Here is a 25,508-nt window from a genome sequence, read left to right on the forward strand (position 1 = left end):
CATTTTTTTGTGTTTTATATATACTAAAGGCGAAGACTTATTGAATTTTGAAATACTTTTATGATAATTTTTATCAAAATATATATATATATTCCTCGTTATAATAGCACAATCGCTTTCCTATTATGGTCGTAATTGTTTTTGCTTGTCAACAAAGATGTCTTACTGTAAATACTGTTTGTTTTCTAAGCTCAAAGCAAAGAGATTATATATACACACGCACATATGTATAGTATTCATATCAAACTTCTTTTTTTTTTTTATATAAGTGAGACATCTAAGCCGTGCGTCCATATATATACACATATGCATGGGAATCTGGGATTGTCTTATTATTTGTTTTTTGAGCTGGCAAACAAAAGAGTAACGCACACATAACCAGCTAGCCAGCAATAAGTTCCAGATATGCTTAGCATTAATGTCTTCAATTCCTAATTGTTTTCTAAGAACAGCACAAAGAGAATAAAGCATATTTGCATGCATGCATGATGCATACACATATATATAAATATGTGTATATATGTCTATGTATGTATACAAGAACATTTGCATAGGATGGAAAGATATAAAGGGAGAAAAACTACTAGAGAGACAGGGAAAAGAATGAGCATATATAAACTTGGCAGCTAAAATGGTAGGTTAGTTTTAAAAAAATTTTGTTTTTATGCTGAGGTGTTAGTAAAAATAAGATTGGACGGTGGAGACAACGTTCTAAACAACCGACCATATATCATATTTATGTGTAAAACCTCTTTTCTCTTGAGTGAAAAATTTAACAGATGGGAGAGGACGGCCATAGATAAAATTATTTACCAACGCTAGCTATCGGATAACCGACCCTTAAATATATATATATGTGTGTAAAACCTCTTTCTTCTGGAGTAATTAAGACATCCAAACTGTCCATATACACATGGATGGGATTAATTGCCTTATTATTTGAGGTTTTAAACCAAGAGATCAAGGCATATTTAAATATATATATATATATATATATGAAATTTCTCTGCATATATTAGGAGTGAGACAACTAAAACCGAGTATATATATATATATATATGGCTGGAGAAGAAGAAGTACTTGTAGCAAGATTAATGGCTGAGCATTTTGCTTGTGAAGAAAGAAACCATCCATCAAAGACTTCATATGGTCTGAAGATGAGTGGCCAAAGCTCAAGCACAATAGTAACTCTGAGAGCAGTAAGGATGCTCGAGCACTGAACAGGCCATGCATATGATGAAGCTTGCATGGCAATCACTGATCATGGCTTATGACAGACATCATTGAGAACATGAAAAAGGCAATGCTCAAAGCTCTTCAGCCTCCCCGCACGTGGAGAAGATCAAGCTGAAATTAAGGAGCTAGATCAAAGGAGTTGACATTAGTGTACATTAATTAACAGTGCAACCGACCCAGCTTAATTATGGTATAACTTTCCATGGCCGAGAGCATACAACTTATTCAACCTCCTCACCTTGTTACTTGTTATGCTCAAAGAGTTTATGCTCAAAATCATCAACATTAAGCTTTCAGGCATATATAGCAACTTATACATAGTTCTTTCTCTATAATTAGAACTTAGAGTTATATATATATAGTTACAGTGATGCTTTAAGAGTTTATATATCCTTGAGATGTTATATAGCTCATGGGTTAGGACTCTCTGATGACTACTTCCACTAAGAATTTGAATGAAAATTAAGGAAATTAATTAAACATGATGATATGAGTGAAACAGTATCCACCATGCATGCCCACTACTTCCAGATCGACAACTGTTTAGGATTAGGCAGTCAGTCTGATTCCCGTACACTAACCATTTTGCTGCAGGACTTCAAGTTCAAAAGGATGATGGTGAATGGATTAATGGAAACAAGCCTGCTCCTAATTCATTCATTATCAACAAACTTGGAGATACACTTGGTGTAAGCAATCATAAATATCATTTTGGTGTCACATGTTTAGAATTTCTAATCAACTTATGCTTGATTTTAACATGCATGCATGCAAGCATGCAAACATGCAGGCTTGGACAAGTGCGTGTCTCAATAGTGTGGTGTTTTACCGCAGTGGTAGAAAAAAGGTTAATTACCAGTTGCTTAATTACTTTTTGAGGCCAGGAAACAGCACGTTTGACTGAATACTCAGCTGCATGAGTTACTGAATGCCTTAAAGAGGTGAACAAAGGAAATATAAATCATTCACTTGGGAAGAATTCAAGGAGTCGTTGATCGACAAATTAAAGAGTTGTTCAAATTAATTAATTAAAGACAGCTCATAGATACCTTACGTTTGACTAATTAATCCTCAAACATTTCAAACAATAAATAATTAGAAGTTGTTGTTCTAATAACTAATTAAAAGTCAACAATCAAATTACATGTTCAACATGGATCATCTCAGATTTGTTTATATCTTTGCTTAATTTTGAATTAGTTGCAGTTTCTTGTCAAAAGGCTTTATGGCTCATGACCCTTGCCAACTTGTGGTCTTATCGTGAAACATCTGGGAAATTACTGTTTATAGAATAAGGCTTTAAGTGTATTGTTTGGAAATGCGTGTAATGTAGCTATAATATATGGTCTTCTACGTAATCCACAATGCTTACGTGCATGGTGATGAACATTGCTATTCATTTCCATCAATTAACTAAGAACTTCAAAGCATGCAAACTTGTGATTTTGAAAAGAGTTCTTCAATGTTCAACAGCTGATCACCTCAGTGACCTTAATCAATGTTTGAAAAGGTTTTTGTTGCCAAAACGTTTATTGCTTTGTTATGCTTTTGCTGATGCAATATTGGAAACCAATTTGATATGAATGTTTGGCTTGAACAAAATAGACTATATATACTTTTTTCATAATAATAAATAAACCAATATTAATTGGGGAAAAAAACAGTACAAAGACAATAGACTGTACTTTTTAACCTTTTTCATTTTAAAAAGTAGTTTTTACATATTAATCATCCCGTTTATCTTGATACAAAGCAACGCCTATGTAATTATAACCGGGTTAATTAAATTAATTGTTTTTTAATTCCTCGTCAAGCATTTGGCTTTGCATTCATTTTGGACAGATTATAGCACTAGATCTGACAAAGTGCAGAACATACTTTTGGTAGGCAAGTGTTTGTTTTAATTTCTATCTTGCAATATAACTTCCTTTTTTTCTTTTTTTATTTTTTAAAAAATTTAAATTATTCAATTTTTTGAAAAGTAAAAAAAAATCCGTTTACTTTTGAATCTTTCGTTCATCCATGCTCAAATAAATGTTTACACACTCATCTAAGCACAATCTGGGAGAGGAGTTTGATGAAATATTACTCATGACTTTGGAAATTCATAATAACTATAGACAAAATAAGAGACTTGATGAAATAGATATGTATGTAAAAAATAGGATTGTATTGTGTTTATTTATTCAGTAGTTGTTTTTTTATTTGTCTTGTTCGTTCTTGTTTTATTTTGGTTTATTTAATTTGTACTTGTCTGCAATAAAAAAATTATGGTTTATTCATTTTATTTATTTTTTAATTTTTTTTTTTTTAAAAAAATAAATAAATCATATTTATTAGAAAAAAATTTATCCATTTTATTAAAAAAATATATACGAGAGTTTTAAAATAAGAGATGGGTGAGACTCGTTCTATTTGATTTAAAATGAAGAAAAGCCGAGAGTTTTTAAGTTGAAAAATAAAACAAATATTAATTATTGACTCTTAAATCTGTATGACTCATATTGGAAGTCCATGAAACTGACCAACTTTTTGTTGGATGGTCTTGGTCGGGTTTTATGTGGATTGAGATTACGTGTTAAGAAAGATATCTTCTCTTGAATGTTTCATTCTTAAACCACCAAGTGCATGTTATTCCACTCGTTCAGGAAAAAAAAAAGGATAGCTTATAAAAAATATCTTTTTAGACATTTTCTAATCAAAGACATAAAATAAAGGAGGGCTAATTAATTAATTACTTGCCTTTAAGATATCTGTTCTGAAGTATTTACTCGCAGTTTATGTGCCGAAAAGAAAGTGTTGCGTGGCCGCGTATAGAATTGTACGTTTTTGACTTGTAAAATGATATTTTATTTTAAGTTTTGTTTTTAAATGAAAATAACAGAATGTGTACGTGCCTCTTTCAAACAGGCCGAACTTCCGAGGCAGACTTCTCTTTAAAGGTCAATAGCCTAATTTTGAATACAAATTCAAATATTTGATAATAACTAGTGACTCGTGTCATTTATTTTATTTTATTTTATATGTTTTTTTCATAGTAAATCACAGGGAGTAAAATAAATGTAAATTCGACATAATAAACTCATATTGTTTTTTATTATTAATTGGTGATTTTGTTTATCCACTAAAAATTTTTTAAAACTAAATTAGATAACCTCGTTTGATTAAAGCGACACAATTCTGGTTGCTTGAATAAATAGTTTCAAATTCAAATCATTTCCATAGGTTTATCTCATTATAAGAATTTTTATGTTTTATTTCAAAAATTAATGAGCCAAAAATTTTAAAAGTTAAGTAATACTATATTTACATTACAAGTTTCCCAAATAGTTCTTTGAAACATAATCTTTCTTTCTTACACACATTGTGAATGCTACATCACTCGTGTGACTATTCCATGAGTCATTCATTAACGCCTCATCAAGTAAGTTTTGACGTTAACCTTAACCTCTACTTCAAGTTAATTATCACAACACATATATCCACTAATCATTGCATCAATTTCTTCTACCAAATCATCTCCTCATGACATTTCCCATTATGATCAATGTCTCCCTCACTGCTGCTTAGAAAGCATGACCATTTTCCTTTTTTGCAAGTTGGTGTGCAATTTGTACATTCACGGCGCTAAAAATGTATGATAAGAAAGGGTTATATATCGTTATGCTTAAGCTCTATAATCATCATTTCAAAACACTAATTTCAATTTTAGATCCTTAGCCGAGTTGACAGTTGAGTTGCTTGAACAATTTTCTTGAAATTCGTCACCATTTCATCACGAACCCAATACTCACATTATTATTATTTTTTTTTAAAAATAAATATAATTTTAAATAATAATAATAAATAAATCTAATAAAAAATAAAACATACTCACAAATCTGTCATGCAACAATTGCATATTTCAATTCACAGCACTTCCTATTCACTCTTTACTGATAAAAAATTGATAATATGCTACTTTCTTGGTTTTCAGCAACATCTGATAATCATCACCAGACTCAGCCTGAGGCTACTTAAAAGATCAAGCGCTCTATAAATTTCATCAGCGCTAGGGCTTCCAACACATCCGGCGAACCAGATCCTATTCCAGAGTTGGAGTAGAGATTTCTACTCACAGCTTTATAGATCTGCATTCTCTTTTGGTGGTTTTTGTCTACAGAGCTGATTTATTGACATTTTATCTTTTTATTATTTTGCTCTTTAGTTGTTCTTGCGCTCATCTCTGGTGAGAGTTTCAATTTGTTATAACTTATTTGTACTTAGTTGGTTGCACTGTTTTTTATTTAATAAATTTGTTATTTATCTATTTTTATTAAATGTACATATATATATATATATATATATATATATAACAACATATATATATATATAACAACAATGATATGACATCTACTTTAAGGGGTGATAGGGATGCCAATCCATATTGTATTAGTATAACAACATTCAAAAAAGCATAATAACACGCATCAAACTCAACTCAAATTAATAACAATATTAATAAATAAATATTTGTATAAATAATCCCTAAAAAAAAAAATAGTACTATTTTATTCACTAAAAAAAATCATGCAGGAAGAAAGGATCTTTTCAATCTCAATCAACGTATATTATTGTTGTAAGTAATAAGAATATTTCACCCTAATATAATATTGATTTAGTAAAACTATTTATGTCAATTACTTGTATACCCTTATTATCACTCTAATAAATCTTAGTTTTTACCTTAACGTTCAGTTTGTATACAACAATTATTTCATCATTTGTGCATATTTATTATTCCCCATGATGCTAATTAGCTTGACCCTCATCGGTCTGTTCTACTCCTCATTCAATGCGCGCCATCCTTCTCCTAATCCGAGTTAAAGTACCATTTCCCACTATTAAAGCGAGTTAATATATTTAAATCCCATTGGCCTACTACTGCTGCTAATTTAACAATTAAAAAAAGACCAAGCCCAGCTATGTCATTTCACACTCCCCAGACCTTTCCAAACAAAAAGTCATCCAAGTTCCAACACAGTCTCTATAAATAATCAACAAGTACATCAATAACCAACCTATCAACCAACCATTCATCTTCAAATTTTAAGCCAAACCAATTAGCTAGCCACCTCAATTGATCTCTAATGGCTTTCGCCACAGTTACAGCACCACCACGGCCGGTGTCCCCCGACCGCACCACCATCCCGAAGCGCAGCTGCTCTCCTCTCAATCCTCTCTCCCGTCCTCAACCTCTCAAACCAACCACAACCACCACCACCACCATCTCTACTCGCCAACACCTCTCCAACCTTAACCGTTTTCTTGACTCCCAACATCCCCCACTCCCATCTCAACCCCTACAACCATCACTCCCCTTCAATGACTCCCTCCCTCTCGACCCCGACCCACACGTCCCACGCCCTCCCGGCCTTTTCCATGCCATCAACGTTCCTTTCCTCTTCCCCTCCTTTCGTCGCTCAGCTGAGGACATCGACATGTCCCCTCGCAGCCTCTCTCATCTTCAACGTCTCCTCTCTGACTCTCCTAGACCTTCTCCTAAGACCTCCATCTCCTCTCAATGGCAAGACTTCCACGGCCGCCGTAACTGGGCCGGTCTTCTTGACCCTCTCGACGAGAACCTCCGCCGAGAACTCCTCCGCTGCGGCGACTTCGTCACAGCTGCCTACAACGCTTTCCACTCCAACCCTTCTTCTCCTCGTCCCCTTCTTCCTCCCTGATCGCTCTTACCGTGTCACCAAATCCCTTCACGTCACCTCCTCTTTAGACTTCCCTTCCTGGGCTCTTCCTCTCGCTCCGGCACCATGGATGGCTGAGCGGTCTAGCTGGGCCGGTTACGTTGCCGTTTGCGATAACGAGAGGGAGATACAACGCATGGGTCGTCGAGACATCGTCATCGCTCTGCGCGGCACTGCTACTTGTCTCGAGTGGGCCGAGAACTTCCGTGCAGGTCTCGTCACCGTCTCCGACGACTCCAGTGTGAATCCGTCGAGCCAACGAGCAGCCAAGGTCGAGCGTGGTTTCTGGAATCTCTTCAACACTCCAGGCTCTCAAGTCTCCAGCCTCGCTGACGCTGTGGTTAAAGAGGTTCGTCGGTTAATGGACAAGTACGCCGGAGAAGAACTGAGCATCACTGTGACCGGGCACAGCCTTGGAGCAGCTCTGGCTCTGCTTGTCGCCGACGAGCTTAGCAGCGCCGTCGAGAACGCGCCGCCAATCGCCGTGTTCTCTTTCGGCGGGCCTCGGGTCGGGAACAAGGCGTTCGCTGACCGAGTCGAGGAGAAGCGGGTCAAGGTTTTGAGAGTAGTCAACGCTCATGACGTCATCACAAAAGTGCCAGGTGTGCTGCCTTCGCACGTGAGAGGGGAGGACGCGTATGCTGATGTCGGGGTTGAGCTGCGTGTGGACTCACGTGCTTCGCCTTATCTGAAGCCCAATGCTGACGTGGCTTGTTGTCACGATCTCGAGGCATACTTGCATCTAGTGGACGGGTTCATGGGCACCGGGTGCCCATTCCGGGCTAACGCGAAGAGAAGTATTGCGAAGTTAATGGACCAGCAACGGGCTAATATGAGAGGGGTTTTTGTGGCTAAGGCCCGACAACTTGGGTTAGGGTCGGGCCATAACCCGGCCAGGAAACTGAGTCTGGGCCCGTTACAACCGGTGGCGCTGGCTCGGTCTAACAGTAACGTGCCCAGCCTGTCTCGCTAGTCCATCGTGATCCGTGTGCGTTTTGTGATTATATTAATTGTGTATCATTATCAATGTGAATGTGATTAAGATGTATACTTTTGTTGGATTAAATGAATTCATTATTTGATTAGGTTATATTTATTATTGACAATAACAATGAACGCCAACTCGGTACATTGCTTCGCGGTCGGTTAACCGGGACAATAACATGCGTGCTTTAACAAATCTAAATTTTATCAATTAAGCCTAGGGGGCCTGGCCAATTATTTTAAATATTTGATTTTATAATTATTTTCTGAAAAAAAAAGAGAATACAGTTTTAAATAAGAGCCACTTGTTTTAAGTGGTTAGTGGCACATTGGCATGCCACTTGTTATAAGTGATTAATGGGCACCAAAATAAATATTTTATATGGTGTATTCGTAAAACAAGCGCCTGTTTTTTTCTAAATGTCACCTTAAATCTTTATTGTGCAGAGGGGAGTCGACCTAGTGCTATACAAGATAAGGTGACCCTGTCTCCATGAGAGGACCTAGTGCCATTAGGCTCAATCACCATTAGTTTATTTCGATAACTTTTTATTTTCAATAATATATAAATTTAGCATTTAATAAAATAAATAAAATTTTGAAAAAATATGTTTTTATAATAAACAAATAGTTGTTCGCACTTTTTTTCCAATTATGATAATTTAACATTATCATTTTTGAAATACTAATAGTAATAAAATAAAATAAAAAAAAGGTAAAACTTTAAAAAGTTTTTACCATCTAGTATAACTTGAATTTTTTTGTTCGACTATTAGTATAAAAGATTGTTCCTACTGTATGACTAATCTCTTAAGAACTCCCGCAAACATAAGCGGATCTGGAGCGGGTCAAGGGTGTGCTCAAGCACCCTCTTGCCTATGAATATATTATTATTATTATTATTTAATATTAATGATTATAATTTGTATAGAAAAGTGATATTATTTATTTATTTTTTCAAAACTCTACCCACAATATTTAAAATAAATTAAATAATTATAATAAGATTATTATATTAAATAAAATTCATATCGGTGCCAATAATAAATAATATGGCTAACCAAATATGAATCTTCAAATATTTTTGTTTTAAAATTTTATATTTAGATATATTTTTTTAATTAAACTTATCAATAAATTATTATAGATTTTTAGGATATTAATTTTAAAAATAGTAATAATAAATATAAATATAAAAATAAAACTATATAAAAAATTGCAATTGCTATATCAAAATCTAAAAAAAAAACATTGCAGTTTGTGAGTTTTTTTCTTTGCTCAATCTCTTCCGAGTTTATATTTTATTTTTCATTGCAGGGACTTATTACTTTTTTTCAATTTGTTTTTATCTAATTTAATTGTTTAATCTTGTGTAATTTTTTTTGTAGTCTACAAAAATTTTATATTTATTAAATAATTATTGGATATTTGTTAAATATTTGTTTTATTATTTGTTATGAAAATTGTTGTAAAAACTGTTAGATATTTGTTGTGATTAATTGATAAGGAAAATTGATTATTTATAGATTATTTGTTAAATAATTATTGCATAAATTAATTTATATTGTGAATTTGTGGTAAGTTGTTTTTAAATTGTATTATTTATCAATTTAATATTTAATTGTTAGTTGAGTTATTCGCTAATTATGTAAATATGATAGATTTTTTTACACATAAACCAAAATTTGTAGATGGATGTATATTTTATTTTTGAATTATTAATTATTATTATCTCAAGTTTAAATTAATAAAGTTATTTAATACTCATAAAATTTTAAAATTTTGAATTCAGTACCAACTAAATTTTGTTTATAGTTCTGCTACTCCCCACAAGTAACAAACAATGTTTGATTTTCCACTATAATTCATAGTTTTTGTCAAGATGAGCGACCTAGTTGCTAAGAAAAGAAGGGAGTGTACAAGTCTCGGTGGAGTAAGTGGGAGCGGAGTCCACGCACACATGGGTAATGAGATCATCCGCACATAACCAAACTCACAATCTTAGAAATGTACCATCATCCAAGATTCGAACTCTTAAAAATTTTTATTAAGACCCGACTATCAATATACCACTGGATGAATATAGATTTTGGTCCACAACAATAACTCCGACTTTCTCTTATCTCATAGATTTTAATTATCATCATTTTGTGGTTTAACTCATTTTGTATTATTGTTGTTATTTTAGTCAATTCTACGTGTACTACTTTTTGTTTTTCTTTGGATAAAACGTGTACTACTTTTTTTCATATGTATTTCTTTCTTTTAAAAAAAAATAAATAAATTTTAGCTTGTCATGTCTCAAGCGAGCGGATGCAACCCGTCCAACGGAATCTTTATATATATAAAACGTGAATTAAGTTCAATTAACCATGTTAATTAAAAAGAAGAGGTAAGACAAGAGAATAAGACAAGGGCCAGCAAATCCATTGGCAGTAGAAGATAGCGGCGGGTTCAAATTTTGTCCATCTCATATTAATTTTCATATTACAATTATTGTCTAACTATTTTATAAATAAAAAAATAACACCATGTATAACAATTTAAATATACCAAAGACTAACATACAAGATTTAAAAATTTCCAAAAAGATTTGTTCATTAAATTCTAATCATGAACTTAGATATTGATATTATGAAACAGTAAATTAAAATTTATAAAAAGGTTGTAAAATAAAATGAAAACAGAGTAGACCGAAAGTTCTGAGTCAAGCCGCGTGCAAGAGATTGGCCGAAAAGATCTCTAATCCATACAGTTGGGTCCTTGTGGTTTTTTTTGATATTCTTGTTTTCCGACTATGGGCATTTTAGTAATTACTCATTTCTGGTTTTTTTTGATATTCTTACTTCCGACCATGGGCATTTTGGTAAAATTATATCATGCGATATCCCCGGCTCGTGCGGGATCTTCTTGCCTTATTAGGGGGTATCCATTATAGTAGAATGGAACTCGGCTAACCTTCCGGTGCACTTACCTCCCACAAATCTATTTGGGATGTGGATATTGGATTGGGAGTAGTTTTTATTTGTAGACTTTTCTTTGCGACCAACCACCAATACTGATAAAACCACTTATTACTTAAATAATTTATTTAGATTTTATTGATTAACATCAATAGATTTAGAGGACTTTGAAAAAAGAAGAATTAAAAAATTATAAATTTAGTAAATATGGATAGAAAAAAAAAGGAAAGTAGTGATGGAAGGGGATAATGTTTGGGAATGAAATATATGAGATTAATAAAAAATAAAGATAATTTAAGGAAAGGCTTATCCTTAATGCAGTTCAAAGAAAGGAAGGTTAAAATGAGCTGTAATGACAACGGGAGGGGTGACCACAGCCACATCCGAAGGACATGCTAGCTAAGGACACGTTCAACGAGAATGGCATTATCGTAATTATATTCAAAATCAAGCCCATTTTGTTAATCATTCTCCTATATAAAACTCCTCAACAACGAGTTGGGTGCTCATAGTTCTTCATCCCCGAAGCGAGAGAGAGAGAGAGAGAGAGAGAGATGGAGAGAGAGGGAGAAAGGAAGGGATTGAAGCTTTTTGGGGTTCGGATCGGAGAAGTGAGGATGGGTAGTGGGGTTGATGAAGAGGAGGAGGAGGTGATGAGGAAGAGCTCTAGCATGGGGAATCTCGCAGCGGCGGAGCCTGCGGCAGAGAGTGGAGCTGGAGATCATGGGTATCTCTCCGATGGAGGGTTGATCCAGTCATCGAGACGGAGGGTTGGACAAGAGAGGAAGCGAGGTGTTGGATCTTTTATTATATCTTTAGATTTTCTATTGTTTTTGAGTGTTGATGATCTGGTTTTTCGATTTATAGCAATTGAAATGGAGGTTTGTCCAAAGTTTCTTATGTTTTAATTGATTGCAGAATTTCTCATAAAACTTTTTTTTTCCAAAGATTTTTGTTCTCTATTTTGGATCAATTTGTGAACTTGCTGATCTGATATCACGAGAGGTGAAATTTTAGATGTTTATGAACATAAATCTAGAAGAATAAATTAATTGCGGTTATTTTTAGTGGTATTGGATTTAAAATTCAAGGAATTTCTATGTAAGGGTTCTTGATATGACAGCACTTTCTTACTGTTTATGCCTGCCAGATTTGTTTAGAAACTTCCTTTTTAGTGTCCCTTTTTGATGTGCTTATTGTTCTTCATGTAAATGTAAATAAAATTGTTGGTTGGGCATGATTAACATGAAGAAGAAGTGTGAAGTAATTAAACACTAATTAAAAGATTGTGAATTTATTGCAAGGGATGAACTTTGACCATTTTATGGTATATCCATTTGTGTTGGACGATGGGGATCAGTTTATAGTCTAATCACAATAGATGGTAATTTTCTTCTGGCCTGGGGGTTATTTTCGTGAATAGATTCAAGATATTTTGCTTGGGTATGTGTTTGTTTTAGTACTAGAAACCAGCATTTAATTGCAAGAATCTTTCTTTTGGTCTTCATCATCATGTTCTTTTAGGAATCTTTCAATTTCTCAGTGCTTTGTTTTCCTCAAAGTTTGATTTATGTTAATGGTGGATGAAAGAAAGTATTTTTATATATCATCTTTGCAATTTCTGATGATTTAGATATTTCCTTCATAATTTTATCTAGGGGTCCCATGGACTGAGGAAGAACATAGGACCTTTCTGGCTGGACTGGAGAAGCTAGGGAAAGGAGACTGGAGAGGAATTTCAAAGAACTTTGTGACAACTAGAACCCCAACTCAAGTGGCTAGTCATGCGCAAAAGTATTTTCTAAGACAGAGCAACCCTAATAAAAAGAAGCGAAGATCGAGTCTCTTCGATGTTGTGATGAATGACAAAGTAATTCCCTAACATTGACTTCACCTACTGCCTTATCATCATCGTAATCATTTTCAATATACTTAAGAAATTAATAGACTGTCATTGACTTCAACTAATACTTCAATTTTTTTTTGCATTTCGTCATTGTTTGAACTCATCTGTTCATTTAATTATATAGACCCAGTCTACTGCAAACGAAACTACCCCAACAATGCCTATGAATTCATTTGATGAAGTCAAGGAATTGAGCAATCCTCACTTGGTATGCTTCCTCTGCTCCCTGTATAGTCCTGTTATATTCATTGTTTAAAATTTTTTATCTGCATGAAAACAAAGCAAGCAAGCTCATTCAGGAACAACTTGATGTTTTTATAATTAAATTGTCTGGCATTTGCAGGTGGGGACCTCAACTTCCACAACAACTCAAATAGCATCCCGAGGCTCAGAGTGCCCTACAGCCTTACCCCTTGTGATGAATTCTAATGTTATTCCTATGTTCAGTACTGCTGATCCTGTGGTAAGATAATCAAGATGTGGTCCAAATACTGAAATAAAATGATATTCTCGTACCAATATCCATGCTGTAAATAATTGCTTAGATATGTTGCTAATGTTAGAATGATTAACAGGTGAGAGCTTCAGGATCCACAGAAGGCCAGGCAATGCCAGCATTGTCCTTTGTTCCAACTCACTATATGAAGGACATGTCAGTAGCTCCATCACATGATCCCATGGCCACCATTTGTGCTCCTGATTTCCTGAAGCTGTCTTTATCTCATCCACATTGTTCACAACCAGCCACCGGAACATCGTCTCTGATCGAAACCAGTGATCTGGAGCTCAGCATTGCGCCGCCTCAGCCTCACACCCTTTCCAAACTATCATCTCAAGCCTCCTCCAGCGTGATCATGGTGTAAACCATTTTTATAAATTATCTCTTTGTTATTCAACCTCTAAGACATGTTTAGAAATAAACAGATGCTCGTTTAGAATGGAATGGAATGGAATGGAATCAAAAGCTCTAACTAAACAGGTTTTGGATTAAGTAGGTGAAGCAATCAAAAGATTATATATATATATATAAAGAAAAAAATGTTAAGTCTATGATAAATGATCATGTTTGTTGTTCTCATTGTATGCAACAGTAAGTAGAGGGGTCAGGTCAGGTCAGGTGTTTGTGTGACTGTAAGCTCACTGTGTGTGTCCCCTCTGGTTTGGATGGTATTGATTGATTTAGAGAAGATATTAAAACTTGTCCATTTAATAGGTGTGGGTGGGCCAACCACCAATGACTTAAACTTTGTAAATAAAGCTACATTTAGGGCTACAAGAGCTTTGTCCTCATGTGCCAACTTGGGACCATAGAATCTAGATGAGATCCTGAATGATAGGTAGATGAGGAATTTGGTTGGAAATCAAGGCAAGGTGCGTAGAAAGATTGAAAGAGGGAGTGGATGAAATGTGAACTTTTTATATCAAGGGTTATGCCTTATTAAGGCCTCACGTGGTGGGTCAGGTCCAATGTTACACTGTCTCATGCTTTTAAAGATTCTCTTCTCTACTATATGGTTAATATGGATGGGTTTTATTATTATTATTTTTTTATGGGGCTTTTTCTTAGCTTTTTCTTAGCTTTGGACATCTGTTTGGGTTTTTGATGATAAGTCAACTATTGGTAAGAAAAGAATGGATAGGGGCTTATCTCCTTCTTTATCTTTATCTATTGGCATTAAAATCTTGAAGATTATAAGATTGATTAATTTAATGGAATTATTACACTAGTACTGCAGTTGGGGGGGGTTTGGTAGCAATTAACAAGAAGACTAGCATATTTTTTTAATGACAAGTAAATTAAATATTAGTGCAACGTATGATACAAGAAACAACTTGATGATGGCTGGCGATTATGCCAATAATTACAATAAATATAATAAATCAAAATAGAAAAAGGAATATTTAAATTGTAACACGGTCACAATCACAAGCCAGAATATTTAAGTTTTGGATGATGCAAACTATCAACTACGTCTGTAATAAAAAGAAAGAAAAGAAAAAGTAAATAAAAAAAAGAAAGAAAGAAAAGGAAACAAACAAAAAAGAATACCCTTTCTTTGAAGAGAAAGCTACTTGTGTGGGCAGTAAGAGCTTATCCTTGGCTGGTGCCCCAAGAATATCTGATTCCTGTTACATTATTTGGCTGAGATGGAACCTTTTTGATCTTTTGTGATTCTTGTTTACCTTCAACCCGGACGGAATTCGAATTCTTGCTGATCCATTGCCATGTTTGGAACTGCAACTACAAATTAAAAGAAAAAAAAAAAGTTGTATCACTTAAAAGCGCAACATAGGAAAATATTTCTTAGTGACTAATGAACCGTTGGAAAATTTCTAATAATTTTTTTTATTGATATTCAATCAACAATCAATTAATCATTGTTGCTCTTGAACCTTTTACACTTTGATCTTGAAAGAGTGATTGGTTACCAATCACATTGTCAAGTGTGTCTCCTCCTTGGACATAAAACCATTTCAAAACATTTATAATAATTTATATTTTTATAAAATAAAATAATTTCAAAATTAATTAGTTGATTCTTCATCTAAACACAATTTGAAATATTATTTTATATGATAGGAGTGATAGATAGCATCTCATATGACTACAGAGCTTCAAGTATTCATTATATAAGCCAAATATCTGTATATAACCCCAACTAAGGGCAAAGATAAATAACCACGAACACAAGTCAAGGAAACAAGTTTTAAGACAAGAACTAGATTAAATTAAATTCTTCACACAGAAAAAATAGCAAAGCTTTCTTTCAATTCAACAGCATAAGTAATTTGATGCAAATTAAATGAGAAACATGTTCTTGCCCTCATGTCATCATCCATCATTCCATTCATAATGTGAAAACATTCAGAGTAAAGGCAGACAAAGATTATGATATCATATCAAAGTACTCTAGTTTCCAAGTCTAAAAGGATCGAAGACACCTTTACTTTCATATTGCTCTCTCAATATCAAGTCTAATCCTATCATTTACCGACTAAAAGACCCACTATTAGCACAAAAAGTACCCCATGCAAATTGCGTACAATCACAACTATATATACCACTGCCGACTTGACAGTAATAAAAGTTTGCTTGTGGTTTAGAATCAGCTTGCCCAAGGTAAACAAAGGATCTAAGGGTGACACATCCGGTCGCATAAACCATGACATATAACTTCCTTTTGCAAATGACTTGAACCTGCTAAACATCACAAGCTTGTTCATACTGATAAACTACACATCATGTTTACTCCAATTTGAACTTAGACCAAAGCTCCACTCCAATTTTCCATATAACCACTTCCAATTTAAGAGTTCTACTGATGATAATAGATTCTCCATCTTAAGATGTGTCTCTTGGGTCGGTGAACACTCAATTTTCACATTCATCATTCATAGTTTGACCACAACTTAAAAACCCAAAGTAGAAATATTGGATGTGCATGTATATATTGCCATGAATCTTCTTATAACTTTACAAGGCACATAGTTCTGAGCACCAAAAATCTGCTTGTCTGTAAATTCACATCAGTAGAAAAATCTAGAAAAATGCCTATTATAGTTTCTGTATAATGAGTCCAAAGTTGAAGCTAACTAATATTCTGCAAGGGTAACTAAATATTAACAAAAGGATTCCAAAGACACAAATAGCTTGAGATAATCAATTTATGCACACATACTATAACAGATATTTCAAATACACAATACACTTCTTCCTGAAAGCTATTCAGTTGAATTTTGATGTCAAAGATTTAGCAACTCGTATATGAAAGATAATAAATTATAGAGGGAAATTATATATAAAAAAACACATATAATTGTCAATTGATGGTTGATGAGCATCATAAGAGTGGGTTAAATATACACTGAGATATATCCTCTATCAATTCTTCTTGTTCCTCGATATGCCTATTTCAAAATTAGTTAAACCTCAGCCTGAGCAAAAATTAACAATTTATGCTTAAAGGCTTCATCAGTTTGTTTGCAACCAGTATGAAGCATCTCCAAGTGCTAAGGAAACCGAGTTTATCATTTCAGACATCAATAACAGCTAAAAATTTCTGTCAAGTTACATAATAAATCTATCAAGCAATGTGCATTCCCTGCTGTTCCTTGCTGTACCCATCCAAGCTATTGCACAAAGAAGTTCAAACAACTGATAAAACACCCCTCTTTCCTTTTATGATTGAATAATGGCAAATTTGCATTCCTATCAATAGTCATAAACAAGCAATCAAAAAGAAACGACAACATGCAAAACTTCTTACCAAGGTCCACAGAAGATGCACAATCATTGAACACAACAAAATATGGCATAGGTAGCAATTTAAAAAGTACGTATCATGCTCCACCGGCAACATGAGCTCAATACGACAAAATATGCTGACATCCATTTTAATTAGTTTCCAAATTTCATAAACAATACATACTAGACATGCAGAATTAGAAAACATGCAGAGATATATAAAAAAGAAAGAAAGAAAAGAAAGCATTTAACTGTTTATGATATCAAAGCAAGAATGATATAAACACAATCTTAAAGTCTCACACAAAATATGAAGATATAAATTCATAATTGGTTATACTGAAAAGCAAATGAAGTACCTTTCTGAACATTCAGATACAATCAACAAGTTCTAGCAAACTTTCATCCACTACTTCCACAATAGAGAATTTACCCAACTTCTCTCTCAAACTGAGCACCTGAGCTCTTAAGATTGCTTGTCCACATTGCTTCGAAAAAAAAAAAAATCATCCATTCTTAGCATTTCAATTGTCTTCAACCTCAATGAGAAAGAATAGCCTGACAGCAAGCATAACAACAAACCATCAATTATTTACATTAGCGAAAAATTAAAATAATACCAAATTACAGGCAAAATCCACTACTAGCTAGTTGCCACTAAGAAGTTAAACGAGGAAACAAAACCCTAATTAAATGCAACAAATAAAAGTTCAGAAACAAAAAGAAACCACTCAGAGATACAGATCACAGCGAACAAAACACAAGATAAAGAATTAGGGTTTTAAGTAATCCAGAATCCGACAGAATTAGGGTTTCTATAAACCATAGCATCCTATAAAATATTAGAGTTACAGAACTCGTCGCCGCCTTCTAACCTTAGTAAAAAGAGCAATTGAAGGAAAGAGAAGGCAAAGGTGAAGACCTACTCGTGGAGAAGCAGAAGAGAGGCCGGTGATCCATCAACGCCGGCGATTCCCTCTTCTCGCCAGAGCATCGCCGACGAATCCCGCCAGACTGATGACTGCTGAGAGTGAGACCAAGCGTTTGTGCCTCTCGAGTGAAAGCTTTACACTTTTTGAGAAATTAATACTAAATAAATAATTATTTTTTTCCTTTTTACATTTATTTATCAGGAAAATTTTAAATAAGAAAAAAAAACCCTGTTTTTCCATTTTTCACTTTCCATTTATTAAAGCTTTAAAATTATTAAACTTCACGGTGTGTGTGTTTTTTTTTATAGGTAGGGCGACAAGCGCTAACCCTCAGGGGCATACGCGAGCGGAAAAATTACCACAACGTTCTGGAGAATCGAACTCGCGTCTCTTCCAACGAAAGAACCCGGAATACCGCTAGACTACAAGCTTCACAGTGTCGTTATAAAGATGGAATTTTGAGAGTTTTTCTTTATTCTTTATATAGAATAGTAAAACCATAACAATCATATACATATATAACATGCAAAATAATTACTACAACAACAAGAGCAAGAACAGATACAACAAAGAACAACATGATAATAAAAAGAACAATAACACAAGAAAAAACTCATGAACTTGATTGATCTCTTGAGAGAACTTCAAAAACTTCACAAAATCTTGAGAGTGTCCAAGTGCTCCTTTCCTTGTCCAAGTGTAACATTCTCAGAAGTGAGGAAGCCCAGGAAGTCCTTGAAATTAACTGCAATCTCTGTAATATCTTGGGTGCTGTTTATCCTCCAGTTCATCATGAGCAACAGCCACCTTCTCATCCATGGTAAAGCTATGAAGACTAGCAATGGAAAACCTCATCTTATCAGGGTGAGAAGCCATTAGCTCTATGAATTACTGCACTCTTGTACCTTCCATTACTGAGCTCTTCCAGAAATTAAGTTTCCCCATGAACAAGCAATGAACCTGGGATATTATGAACCTTGTTCCAAGTATTTGTAGTCATGTCCCACTCTTCCAGTCCTTCAAAACTCTGGAGAAGGACAGTGATGAAGGAGAGTCACTGTGTGGTGGCATATCAACTACTCCTTTTATTCTTTCCTGCTGCAGGATATGAATTCACAGTCATCAACTGCATACCATCCTTAATTCATCTTGTTCCTCAACTGTGTGTTTTTCAGGCCTAAACTCTCCACAATGACTTCAGTTACATCCACTGCTATTCTCATTACTTGTTCTGCATAACTTCCCATCAGATACCTGATATTCATTAATTGAAAACACAAAGTGATCAGTATTTGGATTTATGGATATCATCAACTATTGTGGATCTTTGGGGACCATGCAATTTTAGAGAAATCAACCATCGGTACATTAGTTTGATTTTCAGTCCATACTCCATAGCATACTGCATACACATTCCTTGTTGCTGGGAATTAAGAGGGCGTGTCAATTGCAAGCTTGACATTTTGAAGGAAAATTATATATATATATATATATGGAAAGACTATCATGAGAAGATTTTGGGTGAATATACTGCTATTTATAGAAACTAAATGCAGTGATGAAGTTTTTGTTGAGGTTAGAACGTACATTAAATTGTGATGGATAATATATAGTCAACATGAATTTTTTATTTTTTTTTTATTAAGAGTGGATAAACCACTGATTTATTAAAAAGGAGAAACAGTACAAGGAAGATAAGATCCTCACCAGAAGTGAGGGGGTACAAGTGCAAGAAAGTAAAGAGAAAAGAAAAGAGAGAAGGTAAAGATCTAATCAGGTGGAAGGCACCGTCTTGCGTCTTAGGCCTGACTAGAAGAACAGGTGGGTCGACTATTCCTGGGAGACGTTGCGATCCAGCTCGCCCGCAGAGTTAGAGGCTCTTGCGCTGAAGAAATCAAGATAATGCTTGATTTTTTGAGAAGCTTCAGTAAGAGGTTGTTGATGTCTGTCTGCAGCTGTTGGGAACCAAGATAGAAGCATATTAGCAGTTTTAAAAATAATACTTAACTGAGGCAACGCAAGTAGTTGAAAGATACGAGAATTTCTTTCAAGCCAAATGTTCCACAAGATTGCACGGGAGATAAAGTCCCAGAGAGGTTGAGATTGAGGAGCGAGAGACGGGATCCAGGAAATCCATAAATAGGAAATGGATTGTGGAAGAGAAGATGAACCCAAGGAATGAGAGAAGAATGCCCAAAAAATGTTTCATGTTTGGTCCCCAAAATGAAGGCTAGGAAGTTTTTCCAGCATAATGAATAATGAAGTCCCAGACGTAAAGATTTTTTAAATGGTGGATAAACAATATTTATTAAAAAAAAAACGTAAAGAATTTTGTAGAAGGAAACTGTGATCTACTTTTTCTTGTGCTTAAAACTTATAAGGGTAATAGATTGAAAACCCACAAATTTTCACATGTAACAAATTAACTTGTTTGGTCTTATGTGGACGTAAAATATTGATAAAATTATCAAAAGAGTGGGTATTAAATAATATATGTTTAAATTAATGAAGAAAAACCATCTTCACATTAGAAGAATGACTACTCTGTTTAGTCCCCAATGAAAGATTGAATAATTAACTATCTCATAGTTATTGAGTCCTCTCACACTTATTAAGTCCTCATAAATAAGAAAGACAACTTTGTTTCTCGTCTAAAATAAAAGATTGAATGATTAAGTTTCTCTCATAGTTATTGAGACAAGTGGCTTATCTATATTATAAATAAAAAAAATTCACGTGGACAAAATATACAAATTAAACAAGTTACCTTGCATATATAAATATATATATATATATATATATATATATTCCGAACTTTGAGTTCATTGGAAATACCTATATATATACAAGATAATTATACATCACATAATTAATATATTATGTTCATTTCACTGGTATTTAATATTTACAATTAGCATCTATTTATTTAGAAATTTACGCTATTTAATGATATTTTTTGCTTCATATGTAGAAATAGATATAAACACAACTATTTTTAAAAACTAAAAAATTTAGAAATTACGTCAAACAGAGATCTGTCAAAAAAATTAATAAATTCTTGTGAAAACATAACTGAATCAATCAAAAAACTTGATTAAAAACTAGACTAAAAAAATTGAAAAATTTGCCAAATATTCAACTTGACACCAAAATCAGTAGCTAAAAGTTTGCTTATAAACAAGAACACACACAGGCCCTTCGATCAAATGGCTGAAATTGATCCAAGCTACAACTGTTCATCATCGCATCGAATTAAATCACCGTAGTTAAACACAAATACATCGATGTGAGTGAAAAAAAGAAAAAAAGAATGACTGCCATCTGAAATTTTTACTTAACAAATACATCCCTGAACAACACAGTTAGTAGAAGGAATAGTTTGGAGGAAGCTACATCAAGCATGTTCACCTTTTGTTCATTCTCAAGAAAGATAACGGTTAAATAAAGTACAGCATTCAATCCAAAATCAGAAGCATATCCTAGAAAAAAAAAATTAATACAAAGGCATTACAGGGGTTCGATACCATGGAGAACAAAAACATTAATAATCAACAACAAAAGCTACATTACATAAACATTCTGTTTTTATGCCGGTGGTGGTGAAGATAATGTATATTTCAGAACCATACCCAGCAACAGACCAACAAGGCCAGCTAAGGCCGCGAAAGTCAATGAAAAGCCTGCATCACCTTTCCGGTCTCTATGTCTCTTCAATGTTTCCTAGAACAATTTTCACACTATTGGTTAAGAGGAAAGGAATAAAAATACTGCTTGTGCAAGGCTGTTTCAAAAAATTCACTGTATGAAGAATTCCATAAACAATTAAACATCGAAGCAAACCTTTAATGAAACAAGTAGTAAGTGATGTTCTGATAAGTAAAAGAGAAGCATCTCAAGATTTGTACCATCACAATATGTATTGGCTACCCAGGAAAATAAAAAAATGGTACACTGATGGTTCTTAACTATTGACGGAACTCATATCAATTATTTTTGTGAAGGACAATATATATCACTTATATCACAAAGATTTGTTCAATGGTCTGATTCATATCCACACTAAATTCACATATATGATCTATCAACAAAAAACACTAGGAACTCATAAAATGAAGTTAAGAGAGAACCGCATGTTTGTCTTCTTCCAACCATTCATGATGCTGTAGCATGCCCCTTCTATCTATTTTCGATTAGAATTTACAAAATCCTCTCCACCATGTAACTCTTTAAGAGCCCTTTCCAAACCACAAAAGATACTAAAATATAATGACAACATTTGTTTTGGGATTCAGTGATGCCTGAACAACATGCCTAGAAGGCCCAAAAATTGAAGCACAAATTAAATAAGCATTCAACAAAAATAAAAGGCAGTGTAATACAGTAATAAATACCAGTTCCCGCTGTAATTGCTGGTTTCGTTGCATAGAGGTATCCCTTTCAGCTCTCAAGCGCTGTACTTCTTGTATCTGGTTTATTAAAACCAATTCAAGAATATGTTAACCAGCACAGATCAAGGGCTGTCGAATGGTATAAAGGAAAGAAGACTCAAAAGATTCACAGAAGTTAACAAGAAATACATCAAGAGGTAAAGAACCGAACAATATGAAAGTGCAGAGAGACCTGCCGTCTTTTAAAGTTTTAATAACACAATCTTTTCATATTCCATAGAAACCACAGGGAACAGACATGACCGCAGACTTCACAATCCTTCACCCACATTCAAAATGTGACAGAAACCCCTATAAATTTAACACCTGGAAGGCAAACTGAAATGCTAACATAAGACTTGTGTTTGTTTCTATTGATGGTCAACAGTATAGTCATCCTCCATGCTAAAATGCCTCCTAAAGATAACAGACAACACCTACCAAAAACACACTAAATATGTAGATTACTCAGCATAATGGGTGTTAGTAAGCAGCAAAGGTACTTAACAGTCAAAATTCTCAAGCCGTAGTTGAATGCTTTGATGTTCAAATTAGTAAATAAAACAGCAAAAATAATGAGGCTATGAATACTTCAAGAAAAGCTACCCGCAATGATAACATATAATTCCGCTAATTTTCTTGACATGTGAAACAATTTGTTTTTTAATAGAAAACAATCCACCCATTGTTCTAATCAAGCACAAAAAATCTAGATAATAGTACAGCACAGTAAAATAAATGCTTTTCTCCCTCGGGTTTAACATTTGGATAATCTAAGCAAGTCATTACTGAAAAAATAATCTCTCTTCACAGAACAATGGCACAAAAATTTGAGCCATAGAAGCAGATAAAGCGTCATCTACATGACATTAAAATGGTCATCCTAGACATTACTATCTGCAAGTCAACCTAAGCAACCTCATCTCCAATTTGTAGCAATGGGATGAAATAAAAGAAGAAACAGTAGACTTTAAATGATCAACACCAACTTGGTTAATCACTTATGTTGCCATTGGCCACGATAAAATAATGACCAAAATGGGAAGGGTAAAGAAACAGTGACAATGAAGAAGTGAATGTAAATATTTGTCCTCTTAATTGATGAAAAGATAAAACACTATTCAAGGAACAGCATAGTAGTTCCACAAAAGTCATAAAAAAAGAGCAAACAGAAACACAATTGTAACTTACTTCTTGTATGTTTGAGTTCTTCAGAGCCTGCATTTAAAGAGGGACATTCATTTTCTTCACAAGAATATTGAGTCAATGCTAGAAGGGAATGAAGAAGGACAACAACAGACAACACCTACCGATATGCTTTCAGAACTTTGTCTTAGGTTCCTCGAGGCTGATGTCATGGATGACTCATCCAAATTTCCAGCACTTGATTGCACAAGAGCTTTGTAAATGACTTTAAGCTTCAGTTCTTCTATCACTTTATCACCCTCCTTATTAAACTGCAGTCAATAACAGAAGAGCGATTTGAAACATTGAAGAATAAAGGCATAACAGATGCTTCCATTAGCTCACCGTCTCAGGAGGTAGCTCATCAACATCGGCAACAGGGGCCACTTTTGTACTCTGAAGGAGAAACTTATCTTTGCATTGCATGTCAGGTGGATATTCATTTTGTGCCTGCAGTGTAACTTCAGAAAAACCAAAGAAAAAGGAAAAAAGAAATGATGAACAAGATTAACAAATCAACTAGACAAGCAGATAAAAAATGCCGCTATAATGACAACAAGCCACACTGAAATCAAGCAGGATAAGAACCTGTTATGGTACATGAATCCCAAGGTTGGACCACACTAGTATTTGGCCGGACAAAGTACTTCCTTGGTGAAGTAGTTTTCACCTAAACCAAATGCATTAACCATTCATGAAATTTTAGTGCAAATCACATTATTGCAGGAATTAAATAAAAGAACAAGAGAGTCGACTACAAACCCTCTTATTGTAGGATTCAAGAATTACTTCAAAATTAATAAAAGAACACAGAAAATCAAGCAACGAGTTATCAAAGTTCAAATTTTTCACAAAAGTACCAAATTCACAGTTTATCCGCATAAACAACATACGAAGAAAAAGGCATAATTTTCAAGAAAACCAATGCAATGACGGAACGTCTCCAGGCTTTCGGTTACCTTGAAAGCAACATGATGTTCAGTATTGTTGACGACCTTGAGATTGCAATAAGAGGGCTTCTCAAGCTCAACTGTTCATAAAAAAAAAATCACAAATTTTCACAAACCACGAACTCCTAAAACTTCTGAAATTAAAAGAAAGGGGAAAAATCATCACTACATTCGAAGGTGAGCTCCTCGGGGTTGACCGAGATCATTTGTCCGCTGGCGCTCATCGTTGCTCCAAAACCCTACATCAAACACCCGGATTGGTGAAAGTGGAGCAATTTTTTGAAGAATTAGAGCATCCAATCAGCGAGAAAGAGAGAAGGCGAGAAAGAGATTGGGAATTGAAACCTCGAGAGGCGGAGAAATCAAGGCGGAGAGAAGGTCTCTCCGAGAAACCGGGCCTTTGTGTTCACTGGAGAACGCGACAACGACGGAGCTATCAAATCAAGCCACCCACTCTCTGTCTCTCTCTCTCTGTCTTGTTATTAATTCGGTGAAAAATATATAATTTCGCTTTTTTTTTGAAGTGTTTAATAAAAGAAATTAGGAAGCTGACTGTCCTGTTAATTTAAGTGAAAAAAAATAATATAAAATTTATTTACATTTAATTATATTTTTTTTTTTGTTAAAAAGATTTGTTGAAATATTTGGGTAGAAAAAATTAGTTGTACTTTCACTTCCACATGCAACGCATTATCTTTGTATCTTTCAATAATCTGTAAAATAAATCACGTACTAATTCCTTGGATTAATGTAAAGTTCAAAGATAAAAAATAGACAAAACTATAAGAAAATATTTTGCCGATGAGATGCAATCTCATCAACGCTGCTGCATTGGCATATTCCTCAGAGATTCTTTTTTCTTCTGACGATCAAGCATTGGTGTTCCTTTCATAATTTCATTGGTGTTCCTTGATTTGTTGTCCGTTGCCCCAACTTTT

The 25,508-nt window shown here is 34.2% G+C and overlaps 3 protein-coding genes and 1 long non-coding RNA gene across 7 annotated transcripts; 2 read left to right on the top strand and 2 right to left on the bottom strand.

The window, feature by feature from the left end:
• The first annotated feature begins 6,287 nt into the window (after nt 1-6,287).
• LOC120257843 (phospholipase A1-Ibeta2, chloroplastic) lies at nt 6,288-8,067 on the top strand. Its single transcript, XM_039265123.1, is given in 2 exon segments — nt 6,288-6,950; nt 6,952-8,067. Coding segments are annotated over 2 exon segments (1,584 nt in total). The 5' UTR covers nt 6,288-6,365; the 3' UTR covers nt 7,951-8,067.
• A 3,366-nt stretch (nt 8,068-11,433) lies between these two features.
• Nucleotides 11,434-13,696, top strand: LOC120259578 (transcription factor MYBS2-like). Its single transcript, XM_039267213.1, has 5 exons — nt 11,434-11,716; nt 12,583-12,794; nt 12,955-13,038; nt 13,174-13,293; nt 13,406-13,696. Exons 1-5 carry the CDS (start codon nt 11,479-11,481, stop codon nt 13,691-13,693), a joined length of 942 nt encoding a protein of 313 aa, XP_039123147.1. The 5' UTR covers nt 11,434-11,478; the 3' UTR covers nt 13,694-13,696.
• Nucleotides 13,697-14,629: 933 nt separating this feature from the next.
• On the bottom strand, nt 14,630-18,145 carry LOC120258260. 4 transcript variants are annotated; one of them, XR_005535967.1, is made up of 3 exons: nt 17,999-18,145; nt 17,436-17,634; nt 14,630-15,072 (listed from the first exon to the last, which is right to left on the bottom strand). It is a non-coding gene; the product is annotated as an uncharacterized LOC120258260 (long non-coding RNA). The 4 variants fall into 4 exon arrangements; XR_005535966.1 differs by having other exon boundaries at nt 14,635-15,066; nt 18,003-18,145; XR_005535964.1 differs by having other exon boundaries at nt 14,638-15,072; nt 18,003-18,145.
• A 3,253-nt stretch (nt 18,146-21,398) lies between these two features.
• LOC120259352 (vesicle-associated protein 2-1-like) lies at nt 21,399-25,033 on the bottom strand. Its single transcript, XM_039266940.1, has 9 exons — nt 24,916-25,033; nt 24,740-24,809; nt 24,580-24,650; nt 24,209-24,290; nt 23,966-24,081; nt 23,746-23,892; nt 23,627-23,653; nt 22,400-22,474; nt 21,399-21,728 (listed from the first exon to the last, which is right to left on the bottom strand). The coding sequence occupies exons 2-9, from the start codon at nt 24,792-24,794 to the stop codon at nt 21,594-21,596; spliced, it is 708 nt and encodes a 235-aa protein (XP_039122874.1). The 5' UTR covers nt 24,795-24,809; nt 24,916-25,033; the 3' UTR covers nt 21,399-21,593.
• Nucleotides 25,034-25,508: the final 475 nt, after the last annotated feature.

This window comes from Dioscorea cayenensis, chromosome 4, assembly GCF_009730915.1.
Source record: "Dioscorea cayenensis subsp. rotundata cultivar TDr96_F1 chromosome 4, TDr96_F1_v2_PseudoChromosome.rev07_lg8_w22 25.fasta, whole genome shotgun sequence".
Lineage (NCBI taxonomy): Eukaryota > Viridiplantae > Streptophyta > Magnoliopsida > Dioscoreales > Dioscoreaceae > Dioscorea > Dioscorea cayenensis.

What these genes read in the sequence shown, in the direction of transcription:
- LOC120259578 (XM_039267213.1), top strand. Translation starts at nt 11,479, where the DNA reads ATGGAGAGAGAGGGAGAAAGGAAGGGATTGAAGCTTTTTGGGGTTCGG. An exon ending in TGGACAAGAGAGGAAGCGAG is followed by an intron (nt 11,717 to 12,582) that starts GTGTTGGATCTT and finishes AATTTTATCTAG; the next exon opens with GGGTCCCATGGACTGAGGAA. An exon ending in TCAGTACTGCTGATCCTGTG is followed by an intron (nt 13,294 to 13,405) that starts GTAAGATAATCA and finishes AATGATTAACAG; the next exon opens with GTGAGAGCTTCAGGATCCAC.
- LOC120259352 (XM_039266940.1), bottom strand. Translation starts at nt 24,794, where the DNA reads ATGAGCGCCAGCGGACAAATGATCTCGGTCAACCCCGAGGAGCTCACC. An exon ending in CGAGGAGCTCACCTTCGAAT is followed by an intron (nt 24,651 to 24,739) that starts GTAGTGATGATT and finishes TTTTATGAACAG; the next exon opens with TTGAGCTTGAGAAGCCCTCT. An exon ending in ATGAGCTACCTCCTGAGACG is followed by an intron (nt 23,893 to 23,965) that starts GTGAGCTAATGG and finishes TATTGACTGCAG; the next exon opens with TTTAATAAGGAGGGTGATAA.